Below are 24,657 nucleotides of genomic sequence, written 5' to 3' on the forward strand. Positions count from 1 at the left end.
ACAAGATGAATGCTGCATGTGTGCGCTTGTCCCTCTCGCTGTAATAAAGTTCATATGGATATAGTTACTGCCTGCCTGCTTTCTATCAAATACAAAACAGTAAAAAGTTGATTTATCTTTTCTTCATGAAGAGCGGCCATCATTTAATAATAGCTTTAGTTGTAGTTGGAGCACATGAAAAAGGTTTAAAAAGTATGATCTTGTAATCCAGGCTCTGCTGTTTTGTTTGAGGTGCAGCTTGATGATTTTTAAATGGCCTGTATTTGTATAGTGCCTACTAATATTTTACATCATCATCATAGCACATTTTTGTTGTATTCACCAAGGAAAAGATTTAAAATTTGAAACTCCTGGTTCAGCAAAAAAGACGTTTGAACATATTTTCTTTAGACAGTCTGTGAGATTACCTTTGTGGGCACCTGTAGCAGTCAGAACACTACATACAGGCTCTTCTGGGTGAGAACATGTAGCTTTATTGCTTTAGTGAACATGTTTAATCAATCCAGCTCTCCTAGAAGCAGACAGATGTGATTCTTTCCTCTTCACAAGCTTCACGTGAATCATAGGCAGGGACTGAATGGAGCAGGATACAGGTCAGCTTAACGGAGCGGCATGATGACAAAGGGGAACATTAGCCAATGAAATAAACTCCCTGAACCCCTGCCAAACATGCCACTTTAATCCACCCAAACCAAAACACACCCACTCAGTGACACTGAATATGTAATTAGATGGATATTACTGAAAATGTTTCACTTTCTGACCCTTGTGTCACACCAAGGTGAAAGCGTGTTCTCCCAGCGATAAATCACACATCTTTAACTAACTGACACGAGGACATGTCAGGAAACCTGCATGGGTGGACATGTAGGCTTCCCTAGGAATGACAGGGTCCGCTAGAGAGGAACCCCACCCTCGCTTTCTCCGGCATGCCAACACAGAGGAGAGTGGGCAGCGCTGAGACGGCAGCCTGCCGTGGGCACTGCCAGGCTTAAAGCTGCCCTGTCGTCATCAGAGGCTTGCAGAAAAGAACACTAAGATTCACCAAAAAATAAATAAATAAATAAATAAGAGAGGAGGGGGATCGTTGCATTTAAATCCTCTCTCAACGCCCCCACATGTTTTAGCAAAGCATAAAAATCATTCACGAAGAGAGAGCGAGACAGAAAGAGAGAAAGCAAAAATAAGAAAAAGATCGAAGGAAACAGAGAGGAAACAGCTATTAACGTCAGCAAGCAAGCTCAAGAGATCATAGTGAGGCAGCTCTAATCGCAGAAATGGTTTAAACCCTCATTCCATCCACCAGATGCAAGAAATGTCTACCCAAAAAACAAGGCTTTGAAATCCCCCGTGTCTAAGGATGTGCCCCCTGGCTATAAGGTCCCTACTAAAACAGACTAAACGTCCAAAACTGTTTCCAATTCAGGAGTGAGTATGTGGCAAAGTAGGCAGCACCGCAGCCCGCATGGTGCACACACCAAAGAGAAACGGCCGTCGTGGTGCTAATGCTAAATGACTGCAAATAGGTTATTAGTTTAAATCTTAAAAATTTAGAAATGTTTGTCAAAGTTTATACAGGTGCTGGTCATAAAATTCTAATATCATGACAAAGTTGATTTATTTCAGTAATTCCATTCAAGTGAAACTTGTATATTCATATATTGAATATTGTATACTCATTACACACAGACTGGTGTATTTCATATGTTTGTTTATTTAAATGTTGATGATTATAACTGACAACTAATGAAAATCCCAAATTCAGTCTCTCAGATTATTAGAATATCAATTAAGACCAATGCAAAAAAGAAATGCCAGAGAAGTTGGCCAACTGAAAATTATGAAGATGAAAAGTATGCGCATGAACAGCACTCAGTATTTAGTTGGGACTCCTTTGGCCTGGATCAAATCAAATCAAAGATACTTTTTTAATCCCAGAGGGAAATGAGAGTTTCAGTACACACAATTCAGAGATCAGACATACATGGGCAAGACACATGACAAGAATTGGTGACTGTGGTCATTCGCAACCCTGAGTCGTGCTACCTAAATAGTGATAAGAGGGTTACATGAGGACTGGTTCAGGTGGAGGGGAAAAAATGGCTCTTCAGAGTTACCCTCCACTGGGAGGGCAGCTTTGCTCTGCAAAAAAACACCTCAGACAGTTATGCAACAGACTTCAGACATCACACAACATAAGTGTCCACTAGGTGGGGTGGTGGGTTGGGACTATCCCCACTTCAGTTCCTGCAGCCACGATAAGCAGCGCATGTCAACTCAGTGTGGATAGGGGGAGGAGCATTGAGTGTTGGAGTGTTGCAGTGACCCTGGAACGTTTCAGCGGCCTTCCCACAGTCCTGCCCAGGCTGGGAAAGGAGGCAGAGTTGAGTTGCCATAGCGACGGCACATTCCACATATCTTCTGAGGGGGGAGTTTTCGTTGGAGCCATGCAGGCTCAAGGGCGCCAGATTGCGATTAGAAATTGTTTTGGGGCCAGACTGTCACGAACAGAACTCAGAAGACCCGTGAAGACGGTAAAAACAGTAAAAATGGATAAAAAAATCTTTTAATCTTGGTGAAGTTACCCAAGGTGGGAGAGGCTGGAGACAGGCGAAGGTCGAAATGGCAGGCAGAATACAAGGCAGGGGTCAGGAGCGAAAAACTAGGTCCGGAGGCTGAGGTCAGGCAGGGTGGATGGCTGGAAGATTTACTTGCAAGGCTTTCAATAATCTGGCAGAGACTGGATAGCTGGATGGTTCTTAAATAGTAGGGGAAGCAGGTGTGTGAGATGAGCTGAGGAGTCAGGAGCAGGTGAAGTGGATGAAGCTGATGACAGGAACAGGTGAGAAGAATGGAGTAGATTGTGGTTGCCAGGGGAAACAGGGCTTGTCAGGAGCTTGGTGAAGGGACCAGAATGCAGGTTAAATGAGGAGACAGAGGAGGGTGAAGGATGGGAGTCATGACAGAACCCCCCACCCCAAGGGCGGATTCAAGACGCCCACAGGAAACCAGAGCAGGGCGGGGGGAGGAGGACCAGGAGGGAGGGCCAGAGCAGGGTGGGAGGAGGGGGACCATGAAGGAGGGCCAGAAGAATCTGGGGGACCGGCGGCGGGGAACCAGGGACCGGGACTGTAGAGGTCTGGGGGGCCGGCGACGGGGAACCAGGAGCCGGGACTGTGGGAGTCTGGGGGGCCAGCAACGGGGAACCAGGAGCCGGGACTGTGGAAGTCGGGGGATAGAGGACACTGGAGGATGAGGACTAAGAGGGGACTCTGGACTAAGACACTGAGGGGACACTGGACTAAGACACTGAGGGGACTCTGGGCTAAGACTAAGAGGGGACACTGGACTACGACTAAGAGGGGACACTGGACTACGACTAAGAGGGGATACTGGACTACGACTAAGAGGGAATACTGGACTACGACAAAAGCGTCTGCTAAATACATAAACATAAACTACACTCAGAGGCCATTCAAAGGCTTTTGCGGGTGTTTTGACTTAATTAGCTGATTAGAGTGTGCCACCAGGGGTTTTCAATATAGAACTTTTCACAATATTCTAATATTCTGAGATACTGAATTTAGGATTTTTATTAGTTAATCAGTTATAATAATCAACATTTAAGACATAAATATTTGAAATATATCAATCCATGTGTAATGAATGCATCTAATATACATGTTGCACTTTTTGAGTGGATTAACTTTGTCATGATATTCTAATGTTATGACCAGCACCTGTATAAAGTCTTCTAAGGTGAATGGGCAGGTAACTGTGTTCATAGTTCACAATATACTGTGTAAAGTTGATTAAAATGCTGCAAGTCTTGATTCTAAAATATTGCAGGTTCTGCAGGATTCTCCTAACAACTCCAATTCTTACATAAATTTACATGCATTGTCTAAAGTTTTATATAAGAAAGCTTGATCCAGCGTGTTTACATTTTCTCCATCATAAAAAAGTAAAAATCATAAAAGTATAAAAAAGTCCAGAACTTTGTTTATTTGTAAAGATGGTACCAAGGCACATTCTCCTGCCTTACCATGAACACAACACCCACCAACATCACATTGTAAATGATTTAGAAGCATCTGAAAACGCTCCGCTAACACACACAGCAGGTTTCTGTAGCACACAAGTTCTGTTGCTCTGACAGTTGCACACAGAAATCTGCAGTTTTCGTGGCCTTTTGCTTTTGTTTGTGGTCATGTGTACACATTAAGAGGCAGGTTGATGGGACGGCTGCCCACTGTGTTTCATTACAATTACTCAGCAGGCACGCATCCCGTCCCAGCTAATGAAGTGGGTGTTACAGTGGGTGGATTTAAACGGCCACTCTATTCTGTACTCCTGCTACTGGCTACAAGGGCGGAGTGGCAGAGAGAAGCGCCAGCAGAGTGGCAGGGTGGCAGAAACTGGCATAATGACCACAGAACCACAGGCAGGCAACAGCCTGAGCCTTCGCTATAGTGTCTTTTACATAAGTGTCAGGAAAAATGGAGCATCACATTTCAAAAACCAGTAAATAAAGTTTGTATTGATTTAATCTAACATGTAATCTGTTTTGCTGTCTGACACCCATTCCAGCAATGAAAAAGAATCCTGTACGACAGCATTATAGATAATACCGCCATAGATCAAACGGCGTTTGGACAAGAGAAGGGCAATAGATCATGCTCAGGCTGGACTGCTTAGCTCTGGAATTCATAGACCAGCCCTTAAATCGCATTGGCTTTCAATTCAAGTGTTTGATTTACAAATGTTTGATTTTCTGTGTGTTTTTAGAGCACTGGGGTGTCCTTTCTACTGCTCCAACACTATAACTAAGATTATTCACAGCAGAGAAATTCTGAATGAATATCTTGCTCACTATATGTACCATCCTCTGAAAATGCTAGAAAATAATTTCAAGATGCTGCTCTAAGCTCAAAATAACAATATGAATAATAATTAATATTAAACACTGATATATCCTGCTGTTGTGTAAAAGTCTACTTATTCATATACTTCCTTAACCCTTAAATGATATGTGTAAGGGACTTCTTTAATCTGCTGCACCTTCATATTAGCAGGCAGCTGACACTTTAATAAATTATTTTTTTTGTTTAAGACTTATTTTTGACTAAAACTAACTGTATATTTTATGTAAAATGACCTTCCTGACTCTAAAAAAACTATAAGTGCATATGTGTAACTCAACAGCTGATTTAAGGTTTGGCAAGAGAAAAAGTGCTAGCACCACCTTGTGGTGGCAGGAGTTAGTTCAGTCAACAAAAAAGAGAACAACAGGCATAAAAGGTGACGTGTAAATGAGGTGGTCAAAACGTGGAGAGATCTTTCAGTTTAAATATTTACTTATATGTTATTATGTGGTTATAATTAAAAAATTAGAATGAAAATTGGTTCCTATTGTGAACACGTGGCTTTTCCTGTGAATTACATCACTGCCCTCTAGTGTTCACTGTTGGGAATTTAACTCAATTAGTCTGAAATTGTCCCTAATGACTTGCTGTTACTAATTGTGAAGTGTTGGTAAATAACTGAAATAATTACCACTAGCATTAAAATTTACCCTCTGACTGGCTGTTTCTTAAGGGAGAAAAGTTCACACTTTAATTTTAAATTTCTTGCAGAATTTAGAAGTTATCTTATTTTCTAAAAGTCTTGATTTCACAGTAAATTGTTCTACATTTTTGTCATCCAAAGCCTCTGTCATCCGGCTGCTAAAACTGGTAAAGGCCTTCTTTTCTGACGCACACAAACACACACACACACACACACACACACACACACACACACACACACACACACACACACACACACACACACAGTGGCGGTTCTACATCGAATTACTCCCCGGGCGAGGCCCCCTTTGAGCGCCCCCCCCCCACAACCGCCCCCCCCCCCCCCACCACCACCACCACCACCACACCACCCCACCTGCATGAACACATGCATGTTTTCTACAAACAGGCATGTTTTATTAGAACGACTATTGAACATTCATTTTTCTAAGTTGCACATATTTACATTAATTACTATGAAGTTGTCAGAATGTAAAGCACTATACATTATATACTGTATCAAAATATATAGAATCAAATATACAAAAACAAACAATAACTAAATATTAAGAATATATGAACATAATAGATAATAAATATTCTAAATAGCAAAAATATTTCACACGTAACAAACTAAAGATAATCACTACAGCATTGCACTTAGAACAGAAAACACAAACTAAAATTAAAACCTAACCTTGATGCAACGTCATCAATAATGTTTGTCACTTGTGCACATCCTTGTGCGCTCACAGACACAGTTTGCTCCCTCTCAGTGCACAAATGACCTCTCGCCATGTATATTTCCGCTCGCGAGTCCCGTTCACACGCGCGCTGCCATGTATATTTGCGCTCGCGAGTCCCGTTCACACGCGCGCTGTGGACCCAATGCGCGTGCACGGGTTGTGGCACGCTTTAAACGCCATAGCCAACTTGCTGTTTCCAATCCAGACACTGTCATATGACAGATAATAGAAAACCTCGGTGCGGCGCAGATTTCCTTTTTTTTTTTTTTTACTCAGCGCTTGTGCGCCCCTTTTGTGTCATGAAAAAATGGCGCCCCGGGCAACTGCCCTGTCTGCCCGTGCCTAAAACCGCTACTGCACACACACACACACACACACACACACACACACACACACACACACACACACACACACACACACACACACACACACACACACACACACACACACACACACACACACACATCGTGCTCTCACCTTCTGAGCTCCAGTGAAGTACACCCGTGGCACTTGCCAAGTCATGGTGATTTTCTCTCTGAGCTTTGTTGGAACTTTGAGGCATTTGTCAACGTCCAGCTCTGGATAGACTACCTCCAGTCCTCCACTTAAGTAAAACCATAACAAGAGAGTATTTTTGTAAATCATTCCTATATTGAGGCAAAGAAAACAAAGATACATACGGAAATAAAAATGTTTAACTTATGAGCAACATTTATAGAGCATTTTAGTAAAAATGCATCACTGAAATGACTCTGGAATCACATCTATGAGACCTTTTGAGCTACTTACTGGCAGAAAGAAGCATCCATCGAGTTTAGGGTGTTTTGTGTCGTTTCCACCCTGTAAGGCTCCAAAAGGAAGGCAGATAAAACCAAAAGAGGTACAGGAACAACCTGCAGAAGACAAATCTAAGTAAATATATATGTATATATATATATATATATATATATATATATATATATATATATATATATATATATATATATATATATATATATATATATATATATATATATATATATATATGTGTGTGTGTGTGTGTGTGTGCATTAAAGTGTCATTATCACCTGTTGTAGGGAGCTCTTAGAACAACCTGAGTTTAGAGAAATAGGGATTAGTTCTCTGGACAGCAGGGCCACTGGGTGAGTCTGACTGGAGCTCTAACATCAGAGCCTTGCGGTGTTATTTGGTCAGGTGTGAAAGCTCATCTAAACTTTGGTGCAGATCAAGAAAGCAAATTCTGGATATTCTGAAAACATGTCTCAGCTCACTGATAAGAGAAACAAAGAAGTAGTAATGTAGAATGTTGTGCACTTTAGGATAAAAGAAAGCAAACTCAAAAGATTATTATTATTAGAAGTAATATTAAAAAAGCTCAGGCATGTACTGGGGGAGGTACAGGTGCTTAATGATATCGGATCAGAGGATTATTTATCACTGTTGATTGTTTCTATTATTGTTTGATTTTGTTGATGAAAAGATGGTTAAACTAGATAAAATGTATCCTACCCTGGTCCCCTATCCAGCATGTTTTAGTTATTTCCCTGCTCCAGCACAGTAAACACCTACTGCCCTGAAGCAGAGACCACCCACTAGTTAACCTACCAGTAACACAAAACTTATACATACAGTTTCTAGTTGGCAGAGAGCTGCAGAGTGCTGTCGAAATTAATTTCTCAAAAATCACTAAAACCAGTTTGAACGCAACAGCTTCAAGTGTTAAAAACCATTTAGTGTTGCTTTAAAAGCACTTTGAATGTGAACCTAACCAAATACTGTTTTGAAAACTTTTGAAATTCCCTCCAAGGCAAACTGAGTCCAGTGAATGCACTCTTACAATTTTTTCTACCAACTTAGTTAATTATAATGTCAATTTCATAGAATAACATAGAATTACATTGGTATTTGCAGTAGAAATGAGTTGAAGGAATTCCAGACGATTTCTGTTTAGCTTTAAAGGTGTGGTTCACAAAAAACATTTTGTATTATTATTTTTTGATTATAATTAGTCACTCAGAGTTTTTCATGCAGGCTCAACGTGAAAATTGTATCCTACACCTATCTCCTGTTTTAGCTTCTGATAGAAAATAGGTGATGAGCAGTGGCGGCTCATCCATAGGGGGCACTAGGGCGCCGCCCTACCAGTCTCACAGGAAGAAGAAGATAGGAATCACAAAATATTAAAAAACAACACAAAAATTAATCTAAATGATCTATACAACAGACTAAGTGCTGTGTATAATCTGTATTAAAAGAGCAAGTCACCCCCTACCAGATTCTTACTCAACTCCCACTTCCTGTTAGAAAAATGCAACAAAGGCTGTAGCCCAGCAGACCGAGAGGGCGGAGCCGCTAACAAAGGCCGTGTTTGAAACGAGCCAGTTCTGCGCAGATTAGATCAACAGTGATCGGCGTTCAGTGCATGCCGGTTAGATTTGTATCCGACTTGATGCCGACTCGCTCTGATGTCATGCATACGTAGGCAACGATAACCTCGTGAGATCAAGGCGGCCGCAGATTTTGGAGCAAGGCACTGCAGTTGCATTGTTACATTGCATTGGTGAGGTGCATTGTGGGTAGCCGGTTTTCAGGTGTTTTGTTCTATTATGGTGTATTTTCGGGTGTTTTGTTTGGGTTCTATTACTACGGATGTGTCGGTTGTTGTTAGTCTCTTGTTTAATTTTCTGAAGGTGATATTTTTGTACCGTAGTTCTACTTCAAGGGATGGAACCGCGGTGCTGTTCGGTAAAAAAGTGACCAGTGTCCTTGCCTTTGCTGGGCAGCAGCTGTTAGCATTCTGCTCTGCCTATCGTCATGGCATGTTAGCTGCCAATATTAAAAAGTTGGCTCATGACTCTTACACAACTTCCCGCAATTGGGCACGCAAATCTCTCAGCAGACATGCTCTTAACAGCACATATGTCATCTGTTAAAATGCATCCTGCCAAAAACAAAATTCACCAGCTGCCACTGACAGGGAAACTCTAGGACAGTGGTCTGCAAATGGCAGCCCGTGGGCCACGACCAGCCCACGAGCCCTCTCTTTGTTGCCCCCAAACCCTGCGCGCACCCCCAACCCTGACCGGGAGGTGTAGGATAGAGCTGGGGAAAATAATCAATGCATAAGATGTGGGCAGAAACGTTTCTGCATAACAGAAGAGTAATCAATTATAGTAGGATGTGGTTTTAACGGCGGCACCAGCGTAGCATCCACATCTGTCAGAGTGGGTGTTCTCCACATTTACCAGGTAGGAAACTTTGGTCCGCCTTTATGTGGTACTCCAGGGCTGAGCGCTGGAGTTTTAACCTGAGACCAAACCCGAACCCAATCAGCCCGATTGATTCTGTTGGATTTGGGCCGTGAATTATGTTAATTTAGCGGGTTGTCGTGCCCTCGCTCCGCTCGCTCGATCAGCGACTGAGAGAGAGAGAGAGAGGGAGAGACAGAGAGAGAGAGAGAGAGAGAGAGAGAGAGAGAGGATCGGAGGGCGCTCCTCCAAACAAGCATTATTATTTTCACAATTTCATTATCATTTCTCCTCGAAGCGCTCAGTCAGACCGAGTGCTGTGATGTCGGGGGATTTGGTCTTGGGGAGGGAGCAGGGTCAGTGACGGCGGCTGCAGCGAAATCAGTCTCTTTAAGTCTCTTTAATTTAGGGACACGGATAAGTTAAAAGGAGAGAGAAATAGAAGATAGACGTTCTTGTTCCACATTTGTCTTTTGTTTCATGATGATAAACTGATGTTAAATTCAGCTTAAAGAGAAACTGGGAGGAAGCTTTGGTTCATTTTAAGTTACAGGCGATCTTGTTTCATATCTGCTGCTCCAGAGACAGCATGGACATGAGGGTCACATGGTGAGGGTCCCACAGGACAGGTTAGTGCAGTCACACAGCCGAGCTGGAGGGGTCAGGTGATGTCCTGCTTTATATTTTATATTGCAAGTTTGTGTGATATGTGCATTACAGCCAGCGGTCCAAACTAGAGACCGCACTGCAATTGTATTTATTAAACAAGTGAACCACACCTTTAATTACATATCATAAAAAACTGCAGTATTTTCTTTTAGATTTCACTTTGTGTAATTGTGGCTCGTCTGTGCCGTCAGAAACAATATACATTTCTCCAAACGGAGGCCATACAAATAGTTACCTGAAGCAGACAAGATATGAAATGATTATTTCCACACAGCCCTCAATTCTTCATTTATCTCTATATGAATCCAGTTTATATTTAACTGTTTGTCTAATTGAATCTAAGAGGTTATTTAACAACCACCACTCCCAAGTGAGTCCTTTAAAACAAAGCAATAACGCTAATAAAGCCTACATCCGGGTCCTGGCTGGTGGGGGCTGTTTAGTTAAGGTGTCATCAGTAATAAAACTTGTGTCGCGCGCGCGTTGATCTGCATCAAATAGTCGGTCACGCGCTGAATATGATTACGTTAACAAGTGGTAATTTGGCGCAGGTACTTTTCATAATACTACATCTTGTTTATTTAAAAACGTGTCTTTAACCCCCTGCTGCTTAAGACTGCGTTCCCTTGTTTGTTCGTGTCACTATTTACACGTTGACGCGACACTTTAAATGAAGTCAAGACAGCTAGTAGAGCATAAATAAAGCTGCACACACACTATTATTTTTTTCTAACCTAGTATAAAGGTAGCGGTGTTGTTCATGTATCGTTACCATGTTTGAAATGCTCCTGTTGTCTTTCCTTCTCTGGGTGAAGCGCTCTCGCTGCTGCTGATTCTGCGCACCTCTACTGCGCACCCTACAGTATCAAGTGTCATAACTAAAACGGGGTAAATAAGACAGACGCAGCACTCATTATGTACGTGTTTATTCATTTATTTAAACATTATTTACACATTTTCAATAACACATGCTACAGAATTTTAAACGTACAGCTCCTAAACCATAAAAACAGATTCTTTAAAACAACTAAATCACCCGGAGGTCACAAAAATGTCCACCAGGCTCCAAACACTAAGAAAACATTCAAGTTATTTTTTCTCTTGTCTTTTTTAAATTTTAATTTTTTTAACAAGGCCTCATAAACTCTTCAGTAGTGACTGTGCAGCATATACCTTTTAGTCCTGGTGCTGCTAAAGCTCCCTTTGGTTTGTGCTTCTCTGCAGCTGTGATAATAGCACCCAGACACGTGAAAAGGGTCCCAGTGAAAACCTTTTTATAATTTATGATCAGATTTTTCTCCCACCTGATGGTTTTAATTCCTAACGAACTTGCAAAAGCATTTGGTGCAATTTTAGGAGAACCAGTGATACAAAGCAGCGCAAGTTGGCATTTCATTATGCATAGTAAAAGAAAAAAGGTGGTGAACTATGCAATAGCTTATATCAGTTACTATGTTGAGTTTGAACCTCAGAAGTCATTATACAGTAAATACATATTTGACTTATTCTTTTATTAGTAGATGCATTGTGCAAGCATTTTTCTGACTAGGATCAAAAGCTGGAGCTCATTAAGGAAACTTTAAAACAGTGAAATTGATCAGAAATCCCTGCAATCAATTCATTTGATGACCTGTCAACGTTTTTGCCTAGCCGTGTCGGGCCAAGTTTAGATAACTTTTTTTTGTGTGTTTCTAACTTTAAATGGTATAAACTCTAAACGGTTTTCAAACAAAAACACACTCAGTTGACCAACACCAGCTGATTCCTTTACATCCAAATGATGGATTGTGCACAGTTATTGATACACACAAAGCCTACAGAGCACCATGGCACCTTTAGATATAGCAAACAAGCTAGAGACCACATTAACGCAACTTCACATTCAATACCATAAACTGCAGTACGCTGTACATTAAGGCATGAGGTGATGTTGATGCAAAACATCAACAGAAGAATCACTGAGGAATGCATTGTACATCTATGAACTTTATCGGACTATGTAAAGGCAAATGATATGAAAGTAGATCGTTCTGAGTGTGTTTGAGTTAGTTTTACTGAAACTATGTCAATATTCTGAATTATTACAAAACTGGCACTGCAGTGCTCATGAAAGCTGATTTGTGTCTTCTAAAGACTGAAGTTCTGTGCCAAAAAGCTCAATAATAATGTATGAAATTAGCATAAATGATTTAATGTGATAGAATAATTTAAAGCGACTGTTTAAATCATCAGCACCGCCTTATATTTTACTTTTACTTAAGAGATCAGTGATCTATTTATCTATTTAGATGCTCCCTGTACAGTCATTTTATATTTGTAATAAACTGGCTCTTTCACTGTGTGTTTATATATTTTTCCCTTTTAACATCCCTTTAAATATTGTTCTATTAAAAATGGTGTAAAAATATTAAAGTATTTTTTAAAGATATGACACTAATGCTCTTATTAGAAATCTGAGTTTTAGTAACAATAACATAATGTATGATTATTTCATACACCTTTATTAAGTTGTTTAATAATAGCATATTTACTTTACTTAGCATGGGATACCCTATTTAACAATTAGTCGACCTTTATTTGTTTTATCTATACTAAAGTATATGTCAGCTGTACCTGTAAGTCTGCACAATACCGTTGGAGAAAAGTAGCTGAACAGAAATTCAATGACAAGTCTAAAACTGTTAAGATTCAGCTCACTGCCTGCAGTGCACACTATTGTTGTAGCAGCATGTTGATGTCATTGTTGTGTTTGTACTTATCTTTGATTTTTTTTTTACATTTGACTGTATTTCCTTCTACACGTCTATATGTCCAATGGTTCTCCAGCCTCTCCTACAATCAGTTAGATGACATTCATGTGAATATTTGCAGCCTGAGATGAAAAAATAAAGAATGGTTATTCCATCTTTACAGCTTTGAAGGTCTTTTACAGGTATGATGTTGTCTCTTTTTTATCATAATGAGTGTTTCATATTAATATGCACATGTCTGAAGTCCAGAACAACTGAAGGTGCATGGAAGAGGAAGGATTTCACCTAGAAACGATCATCTGACATACCCAGCATGATCTTTCCTACCTGACAGCCAGCACACTTTATCAGCCTCTATCTATTGAAGTGCATCCTTGACAGATCTCCATCACTGAGCTAAAAAAATACCTCACACACCACCCACCCTACATACTAGACGACAGGACTCAATCACTCATACAGTGAATGTCGACCTAAGCATGCATGTTTTTGGAGAGAACTTTTTTGAGTATCTATGGAGACTCCGTGCAGAAACCCACCAAATTTGTGATTCAGAAACCAAGCTAACTGCCAAATCACTGTTCATTAAATCTGTAAAGTCCAAATTACTACCAGAGACACTTGCAGAGTTCTGAAAAGAAATGATTTCCCAAATGAGAATGGTCTGAATGATTTGATTCACTGACTTAGCAAAAACTGCAATATTATGTGCTGCTATGTAACAGCAGCACAGTGTGTGTGTGTGTGTGTGTGTGTGTGTGTGTGTATATATATATATATATATATATATATATATATATATGAGTGGTCTGGTTTGTTTCTCTTCCATTTAACAGAAAAACCATTGATTGATTTATAATTATTTGATGCATTCCTGTGAAATGAAGCCCTTTTGCGACCAGAAGCCACAGACCACGAGATCACAATATTTAAATGTTGAGAATGTAACGACTCATACCACTTTAAACAAGCATTTTGCACATTTTGAGAAACTGAAATGGATGTAGAAAAATAAAATAAATAGAAATTGCTTGTATGCTTTTTCTTTCTATGCCAACAGTATGATAGAACTTGATACTGAATGACGTTTGCACTGATTGCCAGTGAGGCTGTTGTTACGTCCTGTAGGTGGGATATTATTCACAAAGTTCGGCAGATTCTACAAAACACTTAGAGGCAAAGTGTTATATCTCTGAGACTTCTGTCCAGTGTTGAATTGCTGGTTGTTGCAGCTGGTAAGCAGCACTTGGTTATCAGTTCAGGTGAACCGATGATGATTTTGACCACAGGTGGAAAGGTTTGTGCCAATAAAGTCCAGTTTTCAATTCAAAACTCCAACGGGGAAAAATATGACAATCCATAAGATCTGAGATTTGCCCCAGTTATACTGTGCCATAAGATGGTAATGTTCATATCTCTGAAGCTAAATCTTTTACATGTTAAGCTCTAACTCCTACTAAACAAAAGTCTTTATCATGAGTCCAATACAGAGCTGACCTTGTGAAACCTGGAGTGTCGTTTGCCTGTAAAGGCTTGAGAAGAGAGTGTCTCCTTTAATAGTCTCAAAGTATACAATAGCTTATTGTTTGCTCTATGTTTGACAACTTGCACACACAATGATGTGCTCCAGACTGGACCGTACCCATGGTCAAATGACAGCAGAGGAGCCAGATGAAGAGTTTGAGTTTGGGGATGAGGGAATGTTCCAGAAGAGCCATTTGCGTTTACACTGTCGTCTCTGGTACAGGTAGTCCTCCTTGTCACGCTCTTTGCGTGCACGCTGATAGTGGTCATCTTCTTTCAAGTACCAAACAGGAGGCCAACGATGTTTCTCAAAGTATTCTTGGTTCTCTGTATCAGAAAAGATAGTTTCAGAAATTTAAAAAGGCCACTTCACTTTCTATGATCTATTTTTAAAAGTATGTCAACTTGAAAAAGTACTTTCGTTTTTTAATTACATTTTCTGTGGTCTCGAGTATGAACGAATTGCCTTATGAGTCATTCTCTGTGGAAGGGAAGCTCTTGAGCTCCTGTTTCAGGGGGTAGAAGATTGTATGAGGAGTGGAGGGCAGCAGAATTTTGAGTCTTACTCATTATTCATAATAGGGAGCCTAAGTCACTTCAGCATCACGGGTCCCCGGAAGAACGAAAAAAATGAAAGCAAGTCAACGGGGCTAAAAACGCTATTTTCTAATCGGCTTTGCTTTACGCCCTGGATCGCACATATGCTGTACTGCAATTTAAATGAAAATTAATGATGGGTGTTTCAACCACGCCAGCCACGTACTTTGAAGTTTATTAGCTTGTAAGAGTTCGTAATTAGCATGACTACAAACTAGAAATCGGCACGTCATCACATAATCTCCTCTCGCCTAACGCAGCTGCTACTTACCACATGGCCAGATTTATGGTGATTCTTTCCTCCTGTGGGAAGTTTGCTGACCTTACAGCCATTTTCCCTCAGTTTTCTTGTGTCTGGTTCGATGACGTCACTTTGGTGAAGCCCATTTGTAGTCCTGTACTTATTTTCACACAAAACTTAAAAAAAGCATTTCCCCTTGTTCGAAAATAAGTGCGTTTTTGGTATTAAAATGCGTCTTCAAAATTCACTGACATCATATGAGAGATCCATGGCACAAAACAAGCGGGATTAGAAAATAGCATTTTTAGCCCCGTTGACTTGCATTCTTTTTTTCGTTCTTCCAGGGACCCATGATGCGGAAGTGACTTAGGTTCCCTATATATGAACATCTCAACTCTGATTGGGTAACAGCTCAGTACTCTTCTGCTGCATCCTTGAGCTTCTTTCTTGGGTAGAATGCATCATTGATATTTTATCTTCTTAAATATCAAGTTCCACCATGGTACGGAGTTGCAAATGCTAACGGTTAGCTTTTACTATCCAGGACCGAGGAGCAAACTCCACCTGCCAAAAGTGAAACCATCATGGAAATGAGTTTTCCCCTCATCCACGGGCGGCATCAGAAATTCCCATTGAACCCCTTGTTAAAAATGCCAAATTCACAAAAGGAATAAAGTCTGGTTAAAAAAAACAAACATTTTCTTTAAGAGGGTGATATTTTTGCAACTCATCTGTTTAGATGTAATTAAAGCTGGGAATTATGAATAATTAAGGACATGTCCATTTGATTGACTGGTAGCGGATGTGCCGTCAGAGCTAACACTCGCAGCTTCCCCTCCTGCTTGTTCCAGGGAAGACCTCAGCCTTACCCTCTGTCTAGAAAGCAGAGGGTGACACAGTTACTCAACTGTGGTTTCCTGGCTAAAATGCCTGCCAACCTCCATTAACTTCTGCTAGCTCAGTTAGCTCTCAGCTACATCGGCTTAAGAGTTCAATGAGTGTCACTCATCTGCCCCCACCCTCACAGCCCCACTCTCAGCTCCATTTTTTTCTATCGGGAGTGATGAGGCGTGTGACACGGCCAAGATAGCGGTGGTGAGAACCGCCCACTGTGCTTCATTTCAGCTCTTCAAAAACCTTCGGGTGACAGCACGAAGAGTTCGTCCATTATACACACAGTCAATGGACAATGTGCACTTTGCTCTCTCTTGGCTACAAAATCAACACAGCCTTTCAGTTGCCAAGGTGCCAAGTCAAGGTGAGCAAAGCCATGAATGCTGATTCATCCTGTGTCGTAAAAGGGACAAGCTTTTTCTGACTAGATCATCCATCCATCCATTGTCTGAACCCGCTTTGTCCACGTAGGGTCACAGGGGTGTGTGTGTGGGGGGGTGGGGGGGCTGGTGCCTATCTCCAGCGGTCAATGAGCAATCAGGCGGGGTACACCCTGGACAGAGAGCCAGTTCATCGCAGGGCAACATAGAGACACACAGGACAAACAATCATGCACGCACACACACACACACACACACACACACACACACACACACACACACACACACACACACACACACACACACACACACCTAAGGACAATTTAGACAGACCAATTAACCTAACAGTCATGTTTTTGGACTGTGGGAGGAAGCCGGAGTACCCGGAGAGAACCCACACATGCACAGGGAGAACATGCAAACTCCATGCAGAAAGATCCCAGGACCTTCTTGCTGCAAGGCAACAGCTCTAACCACTGCGCCACTGCGCAGCTCTCTGACCAGATCATTTCCCATTTAATTCATTTCTACAGCTAATGCAGGCGATAGGTGGTGAAGAAAAAGTTTACATCCAGCATGCATTGGCAACTCAAAGTGACTGATCATGTTTCAAACATATTTTGAATATGTTGAAAACGGTTTCTCAGTGAATGAGCTCGTTAAGTAAATCTACATACCATGGACAGTAAAGTTTAATTAGTATTAACAAGTGCACTGATTAGCATTAGTATTAGCAAGCTAGCTGATTGTATCAAAGTTACCTGGTGACTTTGCCTTCATTTCACGAGGAAACTTGCGGCAGACACTGTTGTAGTTTGTACAGATGTAGTGCAGACACCATCCGGTGAGCTGTTGAGCACCATGGAACTAACACAACAAAAAACAACAAGCTTGAATTTTTGTGCAAGACTTGTTGGTTAAAACAATTGTTACTATTTTGTTTAAGATCTTGACTCTACAATTAGAGGGAAAACACTCGTTCGTGTTTCATATCAATGAAAAGACAATGTAGTTGAATTCTCATTGAAAATATTTCCAATAATACTGTCCAATAAAAAGCTGTCTTGAATTTTCTGGAAAAAACTTGTTTTAATATTAAAGATTCAATTTACCAAACCATAATTTAAATTTCTGATGCTAATTCTTAGGGGAAGACAGTGACAGTTCATGCTACCTGAGCCATATCCAAGTATATCAGCACATCGCCATCAATGTCTGTTCCCATCATCGCTGCCTGTGTCAATACTGTTACTGTGTAGAGCTCTGCAAAGCGACACAAAGTTAGAAACTGTTGTCGCTGACATAAAAACATGCAAGAAATGTTTCTGTAAAATATGTAATACCTGTCAGAGCAACAAGGTGGGGGAGGCAAAGGCGATTAGCAAGTACAATTAGCTCCATGGAATCCAAGTCAGGCCGAGAACAAAACCTTCCCATGTAGAGATATTCCAGCACAGCCCTCATGCAGCTGCGTGTCGTGTTGGGCAGCAGCACCTAACAAAACAGGGACGCAGGGTGAAATCTTGACCTATAGGATCAAAGGTTTTCTCTGGTTTGTTTTTAAGAGAACGTTTGCTATGTGGGGATACCTTTGTACTGGGCTGTTTTTGTGCATTTAATAACAAAGTCCACATTCAACTGAATCCTGAACTGCCTGAAACTCTTGGATTTTCATTTAATGCTCATCTTAACTGCCCTTTTACTGGTTTGTGTAATCCCTGAGGGAGATTAACTCATCTCAAACAAAACATCAGCAGATTCTACTATTTAAGATCAATTATCCAACCAATCAGAGCTGACTGGGACTTTTTAGGAGACAGACTTCAGACAAGAGCTGAAAAACTACATAAAAGTCAAGCAGAAATACACAATAAGAGTAGAATAAAAGAACAAACATGAAATGCAAGTGTGCAAATGGGTTAGAATGAGAATAAGATATAAGTAAAATCTAAATTATGTAAGTATATCTCATTTAGCTGTAACAGCAATGAATAAAAGAGAAACAGACAGACCCAAACTGGCCTAGCTGTTAATCAGCCAGTACATCTAAAAATAGCTTTGTAGAGCAAGCTTTTGAAATGACCGTATAAATATATCTCTGAATGATCTAAAACCTTTAATATGTTAGAAGAATCATTATTATGTACTTTTATTTCCTGCCAGTGTAGAAAAAAACAGCACACACATCTACTGTATGTTTAGATCACAATGCCAGTTATCCTCGTCCTAAAACAGGTTTGCAATCCCTTAATTTAATTATTCTCACATTGGTCACTGGAGTTCTGCTGAGTTCAGCGCTAGTGATGGGAATTCCGGCTGATTTTAGAGAGCCGGTTCTTTTGGCTCAGCTCACCAAAAAGAGCCGGCTCTTTCGGCTCCCAAGTGGCTCCTCAGATTTTCTGTTGCGTAGAGTACATTTATAACCAAAATAATGCTAAACTATATGTAAAATGATTTACTAATGTAACAAAAATGCTATATATCAAATATTTATCATTTCTATGGATTTAATAACTGAACACTTGAAGAAATCTCCACTTTCCGACAGCTGGCGCTCATTTTCTCACCGTCTTCGTCGCACTCTCCTCTCTCTCACTCAGTGTTGCCAGATCCAAAATCCCACAATATCGTACAGAGAGGTCTAAATTATCGTTTTTCAGTACAAATTATCGTACATTATAAATTTGATAATAATGTTCTATAAACGACTTCTCACTCCAATATAATATAACAAAGAAGGTGTTTTATATTGCCCTGTTTAAATAAACATCTTTAAAACCAGTAATATAATGCCTATAAACGTGCAGAGTGTGTCGGCACCACTCCGACCTCCACGCATTGACACAATATGCACATTTGCGCAGTCCTATTTATGTCATTTCTACATAGGTTAAAACCACACGACAAAACATCACACCAGTGGAAAAACTGACCCAATAAATTACAAAGCAGCCTACCCACCTAGTTCCAGAGTCAGTTTTTGTAATAGACACAATAGCATAAACCTGTAAGCACTGAGGTGAAATCTGACTTCAGAACAGTATAAAATTATGTAATTGACTTGGGAAAGCCACAGCAAAAGACGGTGTTACTAGATGCAATGTGAAATTATCGTACATTTGAGGATTTTTGAAACTATTGATCGTACATCGTACAGAGCCCAAAATTATGGTACAAATACGATAATTATCGTACATCTGGCAACACTGCTCTCACTCGCCTTTTTCCTCCTCCTCATTCCCTCTCATCTCCCTCCACCCCCATGTGCTCTGCTGTGTGTCTGGGTCTGATCCTCCCTCTTCCCCGCCCCTACTGCTCTGTGTGTGGACAGTCTGGACACGCAGTTACACATGTTGACCTGTAGCTTTCACCAAAGCAAGAGGGGAATGGGGAGGGGACGGCTCCCAATGACGAGCCGGCTCCCGTCGTTCACTTCAAAGAGCCGGCTCTTAGAGCCGGTTCATTCGCGACCGACACATCACTATTCAGCGCATGTATTGAGTTCATACATATGTGTGCGCTTTTTGTAACTAAGTCACCTCACTAGAAGCTTCAGAAATATTTAATTCTTGCTTGGAGTTTGATTTGGTCTCGAATAGACTGGACTTACCTCCTTGGTGCAGCTTTCAACAAAAGGCCCACCAAACATAGCTGCCATCCAGTCACAGCTGGAGATGAGCAAAGGCTTGTGGGCCATGATCGTCCCATCGTCTAGTTTGAATATTACATCTGAAATAACAGCAAATCATGAGTGAGACTTTGTTTTCAGCTGGATTCACCCTGCAGGGCCCAGAAGCAAGCAGAAGGAATGGTTGTGACGCACCAGAAAAGGTCCCTTTAGCCAAGCACTCCTTGACTCTGTTTGTGCGGCGTACATGGAAGGCTTTGGTGATTTCCTGGTTCATGAAGGCTTCATTATTTAGAATGTTTGCCACCATCATTCGTAGATCAAAGACCTCCAGTAGTTCAGCGATGTGTGCGACTTGCATCAGGTCTTTCTCGTTCTCATCTAGCTGACCGGTGTACAGGTAGCGCAGCACTGCTCGGAAAGGGCTGAGCTGGATTGACTGGTCCATGTGCACTACGGTCATAAGTCTGGGGCTGTATGTGACCGGGTCATCCACCAGCTCCTCCTGGATGCTGACGAAGGCTCGACTCCACGAGGAAAGCAATCTGCTCCGTCGAGCCCCCTCAAAGTCTTTCAAGGTGCCGTCGCTTGTGCACGCTCTCAAGTTGGCCCTATCTCCATCGTCGCTGCTCTCGCAAACGTCAAAGCTAGCAGCACGCATGAGCAGCTCTCTGCCAGACAGAGGACCTCGAGGGGGCTTTTCAGTCTCCTCATTCTGTGTGTCCATAATGAAGAGGTCATAGAACTTTGAGGAGGATGTTGCCAAGTATATCTTGTGTGCAAAGATTTTCTGTCGCTCCTGCAAGACCAGGACGACATCAGCACAGTGTGGGTCCTCCAGGAGACCGACCGGACGCTCTTCTGTGTTGGATGGGGGAGGAGGCACAGTGATTATAGGTGGGGGAGGTTTTGGTGGCAGGAAGGGAGCCTGAAGGAGGGGCCGCTGAACATTTCTGAGGTGAGATTTCCAGAATTGCAGATGGCGGCGTGAGATGAGAGCAGCTCGGATAGCATTATCAAAGACGTCCTTGACTCCAAATTGAGCAACAACACTGGTTTCATAATACGGGACTCCTAGCTCCTTGGCCACCTCCCGGCCTCTCTCTGGAGGAAGAATCTCATTGGATTTGATTGGTCTGAAAACAAAAAGACACATCAAAATGTAGGACATAATACACCGAAAAGCCTAAATGCAACGATCAAAATTACCTGGCCAAGGGCCTGCGTGCCCTGTTCACTGCCTCCAGATCTGCATAGCGCAAGTCCAGCTGACAACCCACTAAGATGACAGGAGCACGGGGGCAAAAGTGCTTGATCTCGGGGTACCACATGGTCTTTACGTGGTACAAAGAGTTGGGATTGGCGATTGAGAAGCACAGCACAACGACATCTGACCTGAAAGGGAGACAGGTCAAATGATGTTGACTTACATTAAAACGGCACATGTTTTAATATTAGCATTTACCTTCCATATGCAAAACGCCGGTCCTTGTGATGGTCTCCAAAAGTATCCCATAGTCGAAGGGACACGCTGACATCATCCACAACATCTCTTGAGCGCTCTAATACCTAAGCACACATAAAACAGCTGAAAGACTGCATCAATCACAGTAGACATACAAAGATGATCTATTTCATTTAAACTCTTTCATGCTCACCTCTTGACAAACTCTGTACTGGTCGATTGCCCAGACCGTGGGCACATGTGTAGCAAGTAACTGGTATTGAGTGAGTGTGGCATTACAAGCCCTGGCGCAGATAAGGCGGGTCTTTCCAACGGCATTGTCTCCAACCACAACACATTTGATAGTTTCAACGTTTGGCCTCTCATAGTCCATATCAGATTCTGTCAAATGGGACCTGCAAAAGTCATAAAGAGTTATAGAAACCTGAAATCAAAAGCCGAGGTCTAACGTCCCGAACAAAGCAAAAACATGCTTCTGTGCTCTGGCTGTAGCTCCAATCTGCACTGCTCAGTCTGCCTGCAGATATATCAATGGGTGGTCTCGTGACTCCTCTGCACTCATTCACTATTCCCCTAACCCTGCTCCTTAAAGTAACCAGCAAGCAAAAACAGCAAACACAGTTTTTCAATGCAGACTTGTGTTATAATTGCAATCAGCTTTTGTTAAAAATAATATATTTAGACTCTGGTTCCTATGTGTCTTCTATGACTCCGAAAATGCAGACACAGTGCCTGTGCTGTTTGTTATTTCATCATTCATCTGCAGACTGAATAAGCATTCTCATGTTACCATAATGCACAGCTTCAGTCCAGAGGAAAACAAATAATCAGACATTCATCCTTGGATTAACCTGGAATACGAAACCCTTTTAAATCATTTCTTGTACTGGTGTCATGTTTTAAAGAAATGTTTTTAGCAATCGTCAAAAAACACCACTAGTGTTGTAAATAGGCCTTATTTAAATTCAATGCTGTCACATCAGCTCATATAAGAAGTTTAAAACCAGTTAAAAACATCAACAGCCTAAACGATTAACCAAAGAACACTATAAAGCTATGCACACTAAAATCTTTGCAAATACACATTGAAGTGCATTCATAATGAATGTTTTCATTCTGATATGTTCTTGTGAATGAAATCTGGGAGCCCTCATCTTCCAGCAATACCTTAAAATGCTGAACCAACCTCTAAAGCATGACTTTTGGTCCACTGCACAAATCCTTGCCTCTGTAAACTCGTATTTGTAATATTGCATATACCTAATCCTTTAATTGCACTATTTGTAAAGCCACTTACTTGTCATTCACAAAAACAGGCTCCTCATTGACTACAAGCTGCATCCTTCACCCACATCACGCTCCATAAATAACACTGACCACAGAGTTGAGTTGTTTTAAAAATGAAACATTTCTAAAAATGCCCTTCCTGTTAGCCCTGAGATCACTGCGCAACCTTCGAATATATCCACCCCTTTTAAAATATTTAAATCCTAAAAAAATCTAGAGAGAGACAATAATCACAGTAAATGAATTGGTTTGCATCCCCTTCTCCTCATCTGTCACAAATTAAGCGATAAAACAGTGAATTTCCTACCAGAAGGACCGAACTGTCCCTCCAACACTGAGACACAAGTCATGAGGCTTTGCTGCATTACAGGTTATGTAACACCCCGTCACTGACTCCTGAGCCTGATTATCGGGCTCCGAGTGACTCCATGTCGGAGCCAGCGTTAAAGGATTATAGCATAAAAACCGTAGTCATGCATGCAGACCGAGCCGTCCTTACCGCGACAAGAGGAAGTGCTGCATTATCGATGAGAAAGAGCTGGGCACCATCGGATGCGGCTCGCACCTGACAGCATCTCGTTTTTAGCGTCATCTTAAGGCAATGTGATCCAAAAAGCTCTGATGTGATGATGAGGAGGAGGAAAACCGCTGTGGATCCGCGCAAAGATTGCCACTGCGCCGCTACAGGAAAGCAAGAAGAGGCTGGTAGTTTGCAAAAATGTGTCCGGTGCGTTGCAGAGCTGCAGCCCTGACCGTCATGCAGCCACCCTCCTCTTACAGTAGGGCCTCGCTCCGTGGCTAATAATAGGCAGGCGCACTCAGGGGACGACGGCATTCATTACAAAACACTGATCCACTTTAAAGTCAGACAAAGCTCTTCCTGCAGCCTATAGGCAGCTCTTCGACGTGCACAGGTAACATGGCCATACAAAATAAACCTTTATTCATGCACAATAAAAATGATGCAGAAAATACAATAAATGTATGCACTAATGCGCAATTTACCCCCCCCCCCCTTTTTTTTCATTTTTAAATAAATAACAATTTATTTATTGGTATTTGGGGCTCATTGGGACAGAGAGAGCCATTTGTGCAAGTTTGGACATAAAGTCTTTGAACAAACATGCTGTTTGCACGAGGACAGGAGTCAGATTTCAATGCAAACCTGAGTTTGTGTGCAGCTTAAGTGCAAGAATTGTTTCACAGCACAAAATCAGGGACACCCCCAGAAATTTTTGATAAGGGTGGCCAGAGAAATTTTTGGGGTGGTACACCAAATTGTTCCTTGTGGTAACTTTAGCCTCATTTCTCATTTATTCTAAAACAATATGTATCCAAAACATTTAACTCAGACATTTCTGGAAAACGAATTTGAAATGTCTAAAATTGTATTTCAAATTTGATTTAAGAATTTTAATTTGTAGTTTAATTCAGCTGTTGCTGTCTTCACAAAAAGCTATGGAGATATAAAAGGTGTTTTTTTTTCAGAAATGCTGAGCAGCATAAACATTTTATTTTTAAAAATCATTTTTTTCACTCATTAATTGTATTTTTTTATTGGGTTTTACATAAACGTTTTGAAAAAAAGATGAATTTATGGTTTGAGCAATTTTCTAGGGGTAGCCAAGGCCACCCCTTGGGGGCGCCACAGAGCTTAATAT

At 41.3% G+C, this 24,657-nt stretch overlaps 2 protein-coding genes across 5 annotated transcripts in view; both read right to left on the bottom strand.

Annotated features, from left to right (window-relative positions):
• Positions 1 to 11,108, bottom strand: part of LOC107393761 (phosphatidylethanolamine-binding protein 4) — a 77,161-nt gene extending 66,053 nt beyond the window's left edge. For both annotated transcript variants that reach the window (XM_054731414.2, XM_054731413.2), the window contains exons 1-3: positions 11,003 to 11,108; positions 7,103 to 7,206; positions 6,791 to 6,917 (exon numbers count right to left, since the gene is read on the bottom strand). In XM_054731414.2, the coding sequence (XP_054587389.1) occupies positions 6,791 to 6,917; positions 7,103 to 7,206; positions 11,003 to 11,005 (234 nt within the window). In that variant the 5' untranslated portion in view covers positions 11,006 to 11,108. The remainder of the gene's footprint in view (positions 1 to 6,790; positions 6,918 to 7,102; positions 7,207 to 11,002) is intronic.
• A 3,310-nt stretch (positions 11,109 to 14,418) lies between these two features.
• LOC107393762 (rho-related BTB domain-containing protein 2) lies at positions 14,419 to 23,689 on the bottom strand. 3 transcript variants are annotated; one of them, XM_015972359.3, is made up of 11 exons: positions 23,496 to 23,689; positions 21,903 to 22,104; positions 21,710 to 21,813; positions 21,454 to 21,639; positions 20,440 to 21,380; positions 20,227 to 20,345; positions 17,960 to 18,110; positions 17,791 to 17,879; positions 17,378 to 17,483; positions 14,939 to 15,010; positions 14,696 to 14,831 (listed from the first exon to the last, which is right to left on the bottom strand). In XM_015972359.3, exons 1-10 carry the CDS (start codon positions 23,543 to 23,545, stop codon positions 14,979 to 14,981), a joined length of 1,980 nt encoding a protein of 659 aa, XP_015827845.1. In that variant the 5' UTR covers positions 23,546 to 23,689; the 3' UTR covers positions 14,696 to 14,831; positions 14,939 to 14,978. The 3 variants fall into 3 exon arrangements, with proteins under 3 accessions (XP_015827842.1, XP_015827843.1, XP_015827845.1); XM_015972356.3 differs by lacking the exon at positions 14,939 to 15,010 and having other exon boundaries at positions 14,419 to 14,831; XM_015972357.3 differs by lacking the exons at positions 14,939 to 15,010; positions 23,496 to 23,689 and adding an exon at positions 23,304 to 23,425 and having other exon boundaries at positions 14,419 to 14,831.
• Positions 23,690 to 24,657: the final 968 nt, after the last annotated feature.

The sequence above is a fragment of the Nothobranchius furzeri genome, chromosome 17, assembly GCF_043380555.1.
Source record: "Nothobranchius furzeri strain GRZ-AD chromosome 17, NfurGRZ-RIMD1, whole genome shotgun sequence".
Classification (NCBI taxonomy): Eukaryota; Metazoa; Chordata; class Actinopteri; order Cyprinodontiformes; family Nothobranchiidae; genus Nothobranchius; species Nothobranchius furzeri.

Coding starts and splice junctions, on each gene's coding strand:
- LOC107393762 (XM_015972356.3), bottom strand. CDS start 23,545: ATGGTGCCCAGCTCTTTCTCATCGATAATGCAGCACTTCCTCTTGTCG. Junction 21,814..21,902: donor AGTACAGAGTTTGTCAAGAG/GTGAGCATGAAA, acceptor ATGTGTGCTTAG/GTATTAGAGCGCTCAAGAGA. Junction 17,880..17,959: donor CCACCTTGTTGCTCTGACAG/GTATTACATATT, acceptor GTCGCTTTGCAG/AGCTCTACACAGTAACAGTA.